Here is a 14,267-nt window from a genome sequence, read left to right as displayed (position 1 = left end):
CTACCTCCTCCTCTTCCTCTACCTCCTCCTCTTCCTCCTCCTTTCCCTCCTCTTCCCTCCATCTTTGCACCAGAGTCCAGTGCCAGCCCTTCACCTTCAAATGATGGCACTTCACCCCTTAGACCTTCTGCTCCTCTTCCCCTTCCTTTTCCTCCTCCTCTTCCTCCTCCTCCTCCTCCTCTTCCCTCGATCTTTGCCCCCCGTGGCTTTCCCAGCGTGTGTTGCTTACTATTCGCTCAATAAATGGATTTGCTGTGAGGAAAAAGCCTGGAAATTAAATAACCATAGGGAATAACTGGGAGAGGAAGGGAGGGAGGCCCTCAGAGGCATGGAGGTGTTACCAAAATCCTCTGAAATTGTCTCTAATGCTGTGTTTTTAGTGTTGATGGGTCAGGCATCGCTTCATTCTCGGCCAGGGTTTGTGTGTGGCTGACAAAGCTCCAGCCTCCACATCAACACAAAATATATTCACTTATTTACATGTTTTTAATGAAGAAATTACTGTTCATTGGTTCTAGTAATTATCTTCATTGATTAGCACTCTGTCCACTATGGCTTACTGATTTCTCTCTCTTCATGCTAAGCTGAGCCACATTCTTTAGTCCTTTTACCACCCTTTTCTCAACTTTTCCAGTTGGGAATCTCCAACTTTCCAGACCTTAATCTCCTCTGTATCTTCTGGTTACTCCAGCATCCTTCAAGGGCCATGAATTTAACATGCGAGGTGACCAATCTTCAAATCCCTTTGGCATTATTGAAGCCTGTCAGGGTTAGTTTTAACAAACTCGAGGTTTCAGTGATTTAATGATCAAAATAAGACTCTGTGAAGAAGGGTCTTTAACTTGTGCTGGCTAAAAGTGGGCATTGCTTCAGGTAACTTAAAAAATCAATTAAAAATTCGTTATGAAAGTTGTATTATTTCCAACAGGAGGGCGTATTTTTTGGAAGGCGTTGCCAAGGGAGCTTTGGAGTCCCCATCCCTGGAGGTGTCCAAGGAAGGCCTGGAGGTGGCACTGAGTGCCATGGGCTGGGGACAAGGTGGGGATCAGGCACGGTTGGGCTCGATGGCCCTGGAGGGCTTTTGCCACCTTATTGATTCCGGGATTCTTTGCCCCCGTCAGCACCCTCTTGGTTTGGGAGAGGGGGGAGGTGGCATGGGCACCTCCGTGCAAAATCACGATGCTGGGAATGAGTGGAGAGAGAACAAGGGGAATTTACCCCACAAGGAAAAAGGGAATTCAGGCTCCCTGCCCGCTGCATCCCGCCGCGTCCCACAGGGGAGCGCCACTCCCAACATGGCGCTCCCCGTGAGGGCGTCGCCACACCCAACATGGCGTCCTTCATGAGGGCACCGCCACGTCCAACATGGCGGAGAGCAGCACTGCCGCGCCCCCTGTCGTCAGCGCGGCAACATGGCGGCGGCGGGGGCACTTCCGGGGCGGGCGGAACTGAGGAACGGGAAGATGGCGGCGGCCGCGGTCGGAGTCTCCTTGAGGCGCGGAGTCCCCGCGCGGCTCCTGCGGGCCGGGCCGCGGGCGGTGAGGGGCCGGGGCGGCTGCGGGGCGGCTGGGAGATGGGGATGGGCGGGAGCGGAGCGAGGGGAGGGGTGGCAGAGCGGACCGGGGGCTGCGGGGGGCTGAGAGGAGGGTGGGAGAGAAGGGGGAGAGGGAGCTGTGGGAAGAGGGTTGGGAGTGGAGTGTGGGAGCTGGTGTGGGAATTGGGGTGGGACAGGAGGGGAGGGGTGGAAGAGAGGGCAGGAAGGAGGTTATACAGGGGTTGGAGGGATCTGGGGTGAGGTAAAAGGTGAGAGAAGTGGGTAGGAAAAGTGGGTGAGCTGAGGGGGAGAGGGGGTTGTGGGAATTAGGGCTGGGAATGGAGTGTGGGATGTGGTGTGGGAATTGGGGATGGAAAGGGGGAGAGGGATTGAAAAGAGGGCAGGAAGGAGGTTATACAGGGGTTGGAGGGATTCAGGATGAGGTAAAAGATGGGAAGAGTGGGTGGCAAAAGTGGGTGAGCTGAGGGGTGAGAGGGGGCTGTGGGAAGGGGCTGGGAATGGAGTATGGGATCTGTGTGGGAATTGGGGATGGAAAGGGGGAGAAGGGTGGAAGAGAGAGCAGGAAGGAAGTTATACAGGGACTGGAGAGGTCCGGGATGAAGAAAAGATGAGCAGAGTGGGTTGGAAAAGGGTGGTGAGCTGAGGGGGAGAGGGAGCTGGGAATGGAGTGTGGGATCTGTGTGGGAATTAGGGATGGACAGGGCGAGAGGGGTGGAAGAGAGTGCAGGAAGGAGGTTATAAGGTGCTGGAGGGATCCAGAGTGAGGTAAAAGATGGGAAGAGTGGGTGGGAAAAGAGGGTGATCTGAGGGGGAGAGGAGGCTGTGGGAATTAGGGATGGGAATGGAGTGTGGGATCTGTGTGGGAATTAGGGATGGAAAGGAAGAAGGTTTCTGGGGGGCTGGAGGGGGATTGGGATGCAGTAAAATATGGGAAAAGTGTTTGGGCCAATGGGGTGGGTTGGGAGGGAGTAGGATCGGTGGGGAGGGGCTGTGGGATTTGGGAGTGGGAAGGAGCGGCTGGGGGCAGCAGGATCCAGGAGAAGGGAAAAGGTGGGAAAAGATGGGAAAATAAAGGGGTGCTGAGGAGGGTGTGGGGCAAATAGCAGCGGGAAGGGCTGGGAATGGATATGGGGGAGATAAAGGATGGCAGGGATTTGGAGGATGGGGAATGCTGTGGGAAGGGGTTGGGAAGAGCTGTGGGAACACGGTGTGAGGGATTTTGGGGATTCCGGGGTGTTTGGGGACAGGGAGAGCCTTGGGATTTGATGGATGCAGGGCTTGGATCTGGGAGCAGCAGGGGCACTGGATTTTGGGAATAGCTGAGATCCCCAGGACACAGGGGCAGTCACCAGCACTGCCAGAAATCCCTGGCAGGATGCTCCAAACCCTGTCCAGATTCCCTAATCCAATATATTTATGTAAACATATTTAATTTTATATGTATTATATAGATATATATTTATACAGATTATGTATATATATATATATTTACACGGATTATGCATATGTACATCCATATATAAATAATATATTAAAATATATACATAAAGATGCCTGGACATAAATTATAATTATATGATTATGATTACATGCACAATATAATATATTATATATGCATATAATATATAAATACATACCATATTTATGTAAACATTTAATTTTATATGGATTTTATATATGTATTTACACAGATTATATATTTATGGAAATTGTATATATATTTACACAGATTATATATATATATACACATATATAAATAATATATTAGAATATATACGTAAAGATGCCTGGACAAAAATTATAATTATATGGTTATGATTACACAGACAATATAATATAATAAATACATACATATAATGTATAAATATATACCATATACAATGCAATGTGTACCTATATATATGCATATGCATGTGTATATATATATAATTACATGCAACTTATAAATAAAACGTGTTAGGTAATATATAGTATAATAAACGCTCTATAAATACACAGAATATATAAAACATAGACTGCAATATTAAACACAATATATAAACAAAGAGTACATGTAATTATATCATGATGACACATATAATAGGATGTACAAATACATATAATTTATTAACAGCACATATAATTTATAAATACATAAAACACAATACACAATGTATACATTTATATCCACACGTGTATGTGATCTTCACACATACGTGTATATATGTGTGTAAATACATATTTATTATATTTTAATATATCCACACATATATATATGTGTATGTTAATATGTATGTATATTAAAAATACATTTTTAGATACATATACACACATAACCCTCTCTATATCTCCTCCTGGATCCCTCCAAGCCCTCCTGGTGGGATCTGAGGTGGGGTTTTCCCTGGATCCAGGTGGGATCTGAGGTGGGATTTCCCTGGATCCAGGTGGGATCTGAGGCAGTTTTCCCTGGATCCAGGTGGGATGTGAGGTGGGAATTCCCTAGATCCAGGTGGGATCTGAGGTGGGATTTCCCTGGATCCAGGTGGGATCTGAGGCAGTTTTCCCTGGATCCAGGCAGCTCTGAGGCAGTTTTCCCTGGATCCAGGTGGGATCTGAGGTGGGATTTCCCTGGATCCAGGCGGCTCTGAGGCAGTTTTCCCTGGATCCAGGCAGCTCTGAGGCAGTTTTGCCTGGATCCAGGCAGCTCTGAGGCAGTTTTCCCTGGATCCAGGCAGCTCTGAGGCAGTTTTCCCTGGATCCAGGCAGCTCTGAGGCAGTTTTCCCTGGGTTTCAGGTGCTCCGGGGGGCTCAGACAGCAGCAGCAGCGCCGCGGATGAAGAAATTCGCCATCTACAGATGGGACCCTGACAAGGCTGGGGACAAACCCCGCATGCAGACCTACGAGGTGGATCTCAACAAGTGAGCATCCCTGGGAATGGCAGCTCCAGGGGTTTCTGGGAGCTTGGAATGGCTGGGAAGGGGAAAAAGCAGATTTTCCTGTGGGGTTTTCCCCCCCTCCCTGACCCCACAGGTGTCCCCAGTGCTGCTGTCCCAGCAGGAGGAGGGGACAGTGCTGGGACATCCTGGGGTTTGTCCATGTCCTGGGATGGATTCAGGAGGTGCTGGTGGCACCAATCAACTTGATTTATATGGGACGTTTGGGGGCTGCTGAGAAAGAGGGAGGAAAGCAGGGAAAACAGCTTTTTCCATGGATAAATGTTGACCTGGCAGGTGTGGGAATAGTGACAGGGGGGTTTAAACTGAGAGGGGAGAGGTTCAGATGGGATGTTGGGAATAAATTCTTCCCTGTGAGGCTGGGGAGGCCCTGGAATGGATTTCCCAGGGAAGCTGTGGCTGCTCCTGGATCCCTGGAATTGTCCAGGGTCAGGCTGGACAGGGCTTGGAGCAGCCTGGGATAGGGGAAGGTGTCCCTGGACATGGGAATGGGATGGGCTTGAAGGAATTCTGCTTTAGGGGTTCTGGAGGCTCAGTGACTTTGGGAATTCTGGGCTCTGGAAACTCAGTGACTCTGGGAATTCTGCTTTAGGAGCTCTGCAGGCTCAGTGATTTTGGGAATTCTGCTTTAGGGGCTCTGCAAGCTCAGTGATTTTGGGAATTCTGGGCTCTGCAAGCTCAGTGATTTTGGGAATCCTGGGCTCTGCCGGCTCAGTGACTGTGGGAATTCTGGGCTCTGCAGGCTCAGTGACTGTAGGCTCAGTGACTGTGGGAATTCTGGGCTCTGCAGGCTCAGTGACTGTGGGAATTCTGCCCTAGGTGTGGGCCCATGGTGCTGGACGCCCTGATCAAGATCAAGAACGAGATGGACTCCACGCTGACCTTCCGCAGGTCCTGCAGGGAGGGTAAGGACATTCCCTGGAATTCTGCTCAGTGCCAGCTGTGGAAGAGCTCAGCTCCCACCCTGCTCTTCCACCTCAGTGGGAAAAACACCTGGATGGATCCAGGAGTGAGGCTTGGTGCTCACAGGGTGTGGTGACACAGCTCCAGCAGTTCCTTCCACAGCTCCCAGCCGTCCCAGTTCCTCTCCCAGTCTGGTTCATCCTGAAATCCGAGCAGAGATTGCAGGAGGGCAGAGGTGGAATGGGAGCAAGTTGTGGGGGCTGCTGTGGGAATGGGAGAGTGCTTGGGATTTCTAGGAATCGCTCCAGGAGTGTTGGCCCTCGGATTGAGGAAAAGGGCACTGCTGTGGTTTTGGGTTGCGGCTGCTCCTCGTGCAGGTGGCACATCTGGGACTGTCCTGGCTTTCCCTGGGAAAAACTCCTGACTCATGGGTCATGCTGGGATGCTGAGCTGTGGGAATGCAGGAGAGGAGGCTGGAAATGCATTCCTGGCTGCAATGAGCCCTGGTTTAATGAGGTGGGATTGTGAGCAGGGGGAATGTCAGGGCAGTGTGTGCCTGGAGGTGTTTCAGCTAGGATGGAAATGGGGAAAAACTCCTGACTCACGGGTTACTCTGAGATGCTGAGCATTGGGAATGCAGGAGAGGAGGCTGGAAATGCATTCCTGACTGGAATGAATCTGGATTTAATGGGGTGGGTTTGCAAGCAGAGGAATTTTGGGGCAGTCGGTGTCTGGAGATATGGCTGGGATGGAAATGGGAAAAACTCCTGACTCATGGGTCACACTGGGATGCTGAGCTGTGGGAATGCAGGAGAGGTGATTGGAAATGCATTCCTGGGTGGAATAAGCCCGGGTTTAATGGGGTGGGATTGAGAGCAGGGGAATTTCAGGGCAGTGTGTGCCTGGAGATGTGGCTGGGATGGAAATGGGAAAAAACTCCTGTGGGAATGCAGGAGAGGAGGCTGGAAATGCATTCCTGGGTGGAATGAGTCTGAGTTTAACAAGGTGGGTTTGAGAGCAGGGGAATGTCAGGGCAGTCTGGAGATGCTTTGGCTGGGATGGAAATGGAAAAAACTCCTGACTCACGGGTTACTCTGAGATGCTGAGCTGTAGGAATGCAGGAGAGGAGGCTGGAAATGCATTCCTGGGTGGAATGAATCTGAATTTAATGGGGTGGGATTGTGAGCAGAATTTCGGGGCAGTCTGTGCCTGGAGATATGGCTGGGATGGAAATGGGAAAAACTCCTGACTCATGGGTCACACCAGAATGCTGAGCTGTGGGACTGCTGGAGAGATTGGAAATGCATTCCTGGCTGGAATGAATCTGGATTTAATGAGGTGGGAGCAGGAGAATTTCAGGGCAGTGTGTGCCTGGAGATGTTGTGGCTGGGATGGAAATGGGAAGCCTGGATTCCTCTGGAATCTGCATAGAATCCCACATGGAGTGCTGCTCCAGTGCCAAACCCCTTCCCAAGCCAGAATCCACTGCCCTGGACATTTTTCCTTGGAGCAGACAGCTTTTCAGGCCAGGCTGGTTCCATCCTGCCCCATTCCTGCCTCGCAGGGAGAGCAGCCCCACATTCCCAATCCCACGTTCCCAACCCCACGTTCCCAACCCCACATTCCTGCTGCGTGGCCCTGCAGCTCTACTTCCCTCTCCAGCTGCCTGCAAAATGCTTGGAAGCCTTTCCATCGTGGGAGGAGTAACCTTTTCCATTGTTGGAGCTGGCATTCCACCTGTTTTTTGGGCTATTTTTGGGCTCTCCTCTCACCTTTGGGAGCGCAGTTTGTGTCCTGGGAATGGGGAAAAGGGAAAGGAGCTCCTGTCTGAGGGATTTGGGGTTGGATTCCTGAATTTCAGGGGATTCTATCTCTCACCTTTGGGAGTTCAGTTTGTGCCCTGGGAATGGGGAAAAGGGAAAGGAAAAATCCTTAAGGCTCTGGGATTGAATTGCTGAATTTCAGGGGAATGTGCCTCTCCTCTCTTTTTTTTAGGAGCACAGTTTGTGTCCTGGGAATGGGAAAAAGGGAAAGGAGCTCCTGCCTGATGGGTTTGGGGTTGGATTCTTGAATTTCAGGGGATTCTGTCTCTCCTCTCATTTTTGGGAGCACAGTTTGCCCTGGGAGTGGGGAAAGGGAAGATCCTTAGTGCTCTGGGGTTGAATTCCTGAATTTCAGGGGATTCTGTCCTCTCATTTTTGGGAGTGCAGTTTGTGCCCTGGGAATGGAGAAAGGGAAAATCCTCAGGGCTCTGGGGTTGAATTCCTGAATTTCAGGGGACTGTGCCTCTTCTCTCTTCTTTTGGGAGTACAGTTTGTTTCATGGGAATGGGGAAAAGGGAAAGGAGCTCCTAACTGAGGGGTTTGGGGTTGGATTCCTGAATTTCAGGGGTGCTTTGGGCTGTTTATTCCCCTTTTTGTGAGGAGAGACCATGAGAGCTGGGCCTGGGTATTCCAGAGATGAGAAGGCTGACAGGGAATTACACCAATCCATATAAATTTTCCCAAGGATTGTCAGAGGATCGTCCCAGATTTTTCTCTTGTGATGTTATTTGTGGATTTTATAATAGGGAATTTTTCTTGTTCTTTCTGTTCAGTTCAGTTGTTCTTTTGGTTTTTGTTGTTGAAAGTGGAAATTATAAGTTGAATGTGGATTTTAATAATTTCCAGTGGCAGAGACAGCACAAGGAGCAAGAGCCACAAACTAAACCACACACATTCCACCTCGTGAAGGCGCAGCAATTTCCCAAGTTACAATCTTATTTTTGTTGTATTTCTGCTTCCCTCAGCTCCCACCTCGTGCTAGGCGTTCTCCTCTCTCTAAATCACACAAAAAACAAATGAGGTGCCCAAGCTGCGTTGTTTTCCAGTAAGGAAGGAAGTTCCCCATGGAAAATGGAAAATTTCCCCCTGGAAAACAGAAAGTTTTCCCATGGAAAACAAAAAATTTCCCCATGGAAAACAGAAAGTTTCCCCATGGAAAATGGAGAATTTCCCTGTGGAAAATGGAAAATTTCCCCACAGCAAATGGAGAATTTCCCCATGGAAAATGGGAAATGGAAAATATCCCCGTGGAGAAATTTCCCTTGGAAAATGGAAAATTTCCCTGTGGAAACAGAAAACTTCCCCACAGAAAATTTCCCCATGGAAAATGGAATATTTCCTCATGGAAAATGGAGAATTTCCACATGAAAAATGGAAAATTTCCTCATGGAAAATAAAAAATTTCTCCATGGAAAACAGAGTATCTCCCCATGGAAAATGGAAAACTTCCCCACAGAAAGTGCATCCAGAAAATGCATCCAGGCTTTGCTCAAAGCATCTCCTGTGTTCGATCTCCATCAGAGTTAAACCCATTCAGCCCTGGTGTCAATCCCTGCCATGTCCCTGTCACAGCAGCTCCTCCAGGGACACTTTTGGGGCCAAGAGGCTGAAATCCCCTGCTTTTCCCTATTTTTCCCAGGGATCTGTGGCTCCTGCGCCATGAACATCGCCGGGGGAAACACCCTGGCCTGCATCAAGAAAATCGACAGTGACCTCAGCAAGGTCACCAAGATCTACCCTCTGCCACACATGTACGTGGTGAAGGACCTGGTGCCGGTGAGTGACAGCAGGGACAGTGGTGGGGACACTGGGGGGTGGGAGGTGACACCAGGGGGACAGGGACGCTCTGGGGTGGGAAGGACATGGTGCCACCCTGGGTGACAGTGTTCAGGGACACTCTGGGGTGGGTAGGAGATGCCATTACAGGTGACAGGGACACTCCAGGGTGGGTAGGATCTGGTGCCACCACAGGTGCCAATGACACTTTGGGGTGGGAGGGACACTGGGAGGTGCCACCATGGGTTACAGTGACACTTTGGGGTGGGAAGGAGGTGCCACCACAGGTGACAGCGTTCAGGGACACTTTGGGGTGGGAAGGAGGTGCCACCATGGGTGACAATGACACTCTGGGGAGGGAAGGAGGAGTGACAGGGTTCAGGGACACTTTAGGGTGGGGAGGAGGATGTTCAGGGTGGGAAGGAAGTGCCACCACACATGACAGTGTTCAGGGACACTTCGGGGTGGGAGGGAGGAGTGACAGCATTCAGGAAACACTCTGGGGTTTGAAGGAAGTGCCACCATGGGTGACAGTGACACTTTGGGGTGGGAGGGACATTGGGAGGTGCCACCACAGGTGACAGCAACATCCTCTTTCCTACCTCTTTTGGGGTAGGAAAGAGGATTTGGGAGGTGCCATTGGGGTCACAGCATGCCAGGGACACTGGGGTGGAAGGGACACTGGGAGGTGCTACCGTGGGTGACAGTGATGAGAGACACTCTGGGGTGGGAAGGAGGAGTGACGGCATTCTGGGACACTTTGGGATGGGAAGGAAGTGCCACCACAGATGGCAGCAACACTTTGGGGTGGGAAAGAGGATGTTGGGAGGTGCCGCTAGGGGTGACAGTGACACTCTGGGGAGGGAAGGACCTGGTGCCACCATGGGTGACAGCATTCAGCGGACACTTTGGGGTGGGTGGGAGGATGTTGGGAGGTGCCACCACAGGTGACAGCAACACTTCGGGGTGGGAAGGAAGTGCCACCACAGGTGACAGCATTCAGGGACACTCTGGGGTTTGAAGGAGGAATGACAGCATTCAGGGACACTTTGGGGTGGAAGGCAGGAGTGACAGCATTCTGGGGACACTCTGGGGTGGGTAGGAAGGAGGTGCCACCAGGGGTGACAGCATTCATGGACACTTTAGGGTGGGAAGGAGGATGTTGGGAGGTGTCACCACGGGTGACAACATTGAGGGACACTGGGGAGGGTAGGAAGTGCCACCATGGGTGACAGCGACACACTGGGGTGGGAGGGACACTGGGAGGTGCCACCATGGGGTGACAGTGTGCAGGGGCACTCTGGGGTGGGAAGGTGACACTGGGAGGTGCCACCAAGCTCAGGTGTCACCGTTCTGGTGTCCCTCACACTTGGGTGGGTCCCAGTGACTGAACCTGTCCTTTGGAATGTGGCAAATGCCACAAATGTGGAGGGAATGCCACCTCCTGGGCGGGTTTTGGGGCACAGATTTGGGATATTGGGGCCTGGAACTGTGCTGAGGGAGATTTAGGGGGATGTTTAAATTTGGGATATTGGGGTATGAAACTCTGCTGGGGGGGATTTAGGGGAATGTAAATTTGAGACAGAACTGTGCCAGGGGGGATTTAGGGGGAATATAAATGTGGGATATTGGGGTGTGGAGCTGTCCTGAGGAGGATTTAGGGGGAAGTATAAATTTGGAATGGAGCTGTGCTGAGGGGGATTTTGGGGGATGTGTAAATTTGGGATATTAGGATGTGAAACTGTGCCACGGGGGGATTTAGGGGAATATGTAAATTTGGGATATTGGGGTAGGAACTGTGCTGAGGGGGATTTTGGGGGAAATACAAATTTGGGATGGAACTCTGCCAGAGGGGATTTAGGGTGGATTTTGGGAAAAGGCTCTTCCCCCAGAGGATGGGATTGCAGGGATGAGCACAGCCCCGAGGCTTGGGCATTAAGGGTGGGGTTTTGGAGTGGGGCTGGATTCCCTTCCAGCCGAGGGTTTTCCATGATCCCTGTGTTTCCATGCTCAGCCCATGAGCCAAGCCGGTGTTTTGCAGGACCTGAGTAACTTCTACGCGCAGTACAAGTCCATCCAGCCCTACCTGAGGAAGAAGGACGAGTCCAAGGAGGGCAAGGCGCAGTACCTACAGTCCATCGAGGATCGCCAGAAGCTGGTCACTGCTCTTTGTGCTGCTGAGCCCCTCGGGCAGCCCTGAAAGGGTTAAACCCCGGCACTCGGCACCTTCCCGTTCCCAAAATCCCATGGGATAAACCCCAACCCCTTCCCATTCCCCAAATCCCATGGGATAAACCCCAACCCCTTCCCATTCCCCAAATCCCATGGGTTAAACCCCAACCCCTTCCCATTCCCCAAATCCCATGGGATAAACCCCAACACCTTGCCATTCCCCAAACCCCCTGGGATAAACCCCAACACCTTCCCATTCCCCAAATCCTATGGGTTAAACCCCAACACCTACCTATTCCAAAACCTTCCCATTCGTGAAACCCAGTGGGTTCAGCCCCAACACTTTCCCATTCCCATTCCCGAAATCCCATGGGATAAACCCCAACACCTTCCTATTCCAAAACCTTCCCATTCCTGAGACCCAATGGGTTCAGCCCCAACAGCTTCCCATTCCCCAAGTCCCGTGGGTTAAACCCCAATACTTTCCCATTTCCAAAACCCCAACACCTTGCCATTCCCCAAACCCCCTGGGTTAAACCCCAACACCCGGGCTGCACTCAGAGCTGTCCCCAGGAATTGCTGGAATTGCTGTCCTGTAGCAGCAGGGCTGAGATTGTTCCCTTTGGGAATTGCTGTCCTTCTGGGGTGACAATGGGCTGTACGAGTGCATCCTGTGTCCTAGCCTGGGGTGACAGTGTGGGGTGACAATGTGCTGTGTCCCCTGTATCCCAGTCCAGGGTGACAATCTGTGTCCCTGTCCCTAGGACGGGCTGTACGAGTGCATCCTGTGTGCCTGCTGCAGCACCAGCTGTCCCAGCTACTGGTGGAATGGTGACAAGTACCTGGGCCCTGCCGTGCTCATGCAGGTGAGGACATGTCCCCTGCGTCCCCTGGGGTTCCTGAGCCAGGGGTCACTCTGGCCATCCCCCCTGGTGACAGCCCTGGCTGTGTCCCTGCCCGGTGCCATCAGCTCTGTGGGTGTTCCTGCCTGGTGCCATTCCCATTGGTGTCCTTGCCGAGTGCCATCAGCTCTGTGGGTGTTCCTGCCTGGTGCCATTCCTGTTGGTGTCCTTGCTGGGTGCCACCAGCCCTAGCTGTGTCCCTGCCCAATGCCACCAGCCCTGGCCGTGTCCCTGCCCGATGCCATCCTTGGCTGTGTCCCTGCCTGATGCCATCATCCCTGACTGTGTCCCTGCCCAATGCCACCAGCCCTGGCTGTGTCCCTGCCCAATGCCACCAGCCCTGGCTGTGTCCCTGCCCAATGCCATCATCCTTGGCTGTGTCCCTACCTGATGGCATCATCCCTGGCTGTGTCCCTGCCCGATGCCACCCCTGTCACTGTCCCTGCCCGGTGCCACCCCTGTCACTGTCCCTGCCCGGTGCCACCCCTGTCACTGTCCCTGCCTGGTGCCACCCCTGTCCCTGTGGCTGTCCCCAGGCTTACCGCTGGATGATCGATTCCCGCGATGACTTCACGGAGGAGCGCCTGGCGCAGCTGCAGGATCCTTTCTCTCTGTATCGCTGCCACACCATCATGAACTGCACCCGCACCTGCCCCAAGGTATGGCTGTGCCCCCACAGAAATTAATTAATGCCATTAATTCCCAACCTGGGAATGAATCCTGAGTGCCAGGATGGGCTGGGGACAGGGATGGTGGTGGCAGTGCCAGCCCTGCCACTGTGCTGTCCCAGGGTGCTCCAGCCAGGCCAGGAATTCCTGCTTTTTGGGAAAAATGGGATGCTGAGCACCTGCTCTGACAGCCCAGCACAGAAAGGAAGCACAATATCCCAGCTTTTAGGTGGAAAAAAGGTGGAGTAGCAGCAGATTTGGGAGTTTGCTGTCACTTGGATCCATCCTGGGACCTCCTAGGATTTGAAAGCAGGGAGAATATCAGCTGAAATCCAGGTTTTAGAGGGGAAAAAAGTGGAACAGCAGCAGATTTGTGAGTTTGCTACAACTTTAATCCATCCTGTGACCTGCCAGTGTTTGAAAGGAAGCACAAAATCAGCTGAAATCCATTTTTTTGGGGGAAAAAGGGTGGAACAGCAGCAGATTTGGGAGAGGGAGGGATTTTGGGAAGCTGCTCCAGCCCTTCCTGAGGATCTAACCCCACTCCTCCTGCAGGGCCTCAACCCAGGCAAAGCCATCGCCGAGATCAAGAAGATGATGGCGACCTACAAGCAGAAGGCAGCGACGGCGTGAGGGCTGAGTGACCCTGAGTGACCCCAGAGTGACCATGAGTGACCCAGAGTGACCGTGAGGGACCCCAGCCCCCTCTCCTGGGGGTCACTGCCACCTGGGGCATCTCCAGCAGGGAATTCTCTGTGCACCTTCAATAAAGGCTGGAAAGAACAGCTCCGAGTGGATCCTTTATCTGTTATTTATGGGATGTTCTGTGATCCCAAATCCTTCAGAGCTGTGGCTGGGAGGTGTTGGGATTGGCTGGGAGAAGGGGATGGAGGGGAAATCTCCATCCTGAGATCCCCAGAGGGAGGATTTGGAGCTCTGGGGTGTGGGATTGGGCAAAACCCCAGTGCTGATCCACCAGGAGTGAGGTGTGCTGTCCCATCCTGTGGGATCTGGGATTACATTCCTGATTTTCAGTCCAAATCCTAATAAAATGGAATTTTTTAGGGTCGAATCATTCTCTTTTCTGTGATGTTTTTACCTCCAGATCCACCAGGAACAAGGCATGCTGTCCTACCCCATGGGATCCTGAGTTATATTCCCAGTTTTCAGTCCAATTCCCGGCATTCCCAAGGTGTCACACCCTGTTTTTGGGGGTTCTGAACTCCAATTCCCAGCATTCCCTGCTTGTCCCACCCCCCGATTTTGGGGTGTGCACACTCCAATTCCTGACATCCCCAGGGTGTCACACCCCAGTTTTGGTTGTGCTGCAGACTCCAATTCCCAGCATCCCCAGGGTGTCACACCCCCGTTTTTGGGGTGTCCACGCTCCAATTCCCAGCATTCCCTGTTTGTCACACTCCCGGTTTGGGTGTTCCGGACTGGAATTCCCGGGGTGTCACACCCCAGTTTAGGGTGTGCTGCGGACTCCAACTCCCAGAATTCCCTGCTTGTCACACCCCCGTTTCTGGGGCTT

General features: G+C 52.0%; 1 protein-coding gene across 1 annotated transcript; it reads left to right on the top strand.

Moving 5' to 3' along the window:
* Positions 1 to 1,382: 1,382 nt before the first annotated feature.
* Positions 1,383 to 13,518, top strand: SDHB (succinate dehydrogenase complex iron sulfur subunit B). Its single transcript, XM_085080381.1, has 8 exons — positions 1,383 to 1,538; positions 4,329 to 4,453; positions 5,309 to 5,394; positions 8,855 to 8,991; positions 11,033 to 11,149; positions 11,928 to 12,029; positions 12,602 to 12,724; positions 13,289 to 13,518. The coding sequence occupies exons 1-8, from the start codon at positions 1,413 to 1,415 to the stop codon at positions 13,364 to 13,366; spliced, it is 894 nt and encodes a 297-aa protein (XP_084936507.1). The 5' UTR covers positions 1,383 to 1,412; the 3' UTR covers positions 13,367 to 13,518.
* Positions 13,519 to 14,267: the final 749 nt, after the last annotated feature.

Source organism: Lichenostomus cassidix, chromosome 21 (assembly GCF_008360975.1).
Source record: "Lichenostomus cassidix isolate B80296 chromosome 21, HeHo_3.0, whole genome shotgun sequence".
Classification (NCBI taxonomy): Eukaryota; Metazoa; Chordata; class Aves; order Passeriformes; family Meliphagidae; genus Lichenostomus; species Lichenostomus cassidix.
This window is presented reverse-complemented; position numbering and strand designations above follow the sequence as displayed.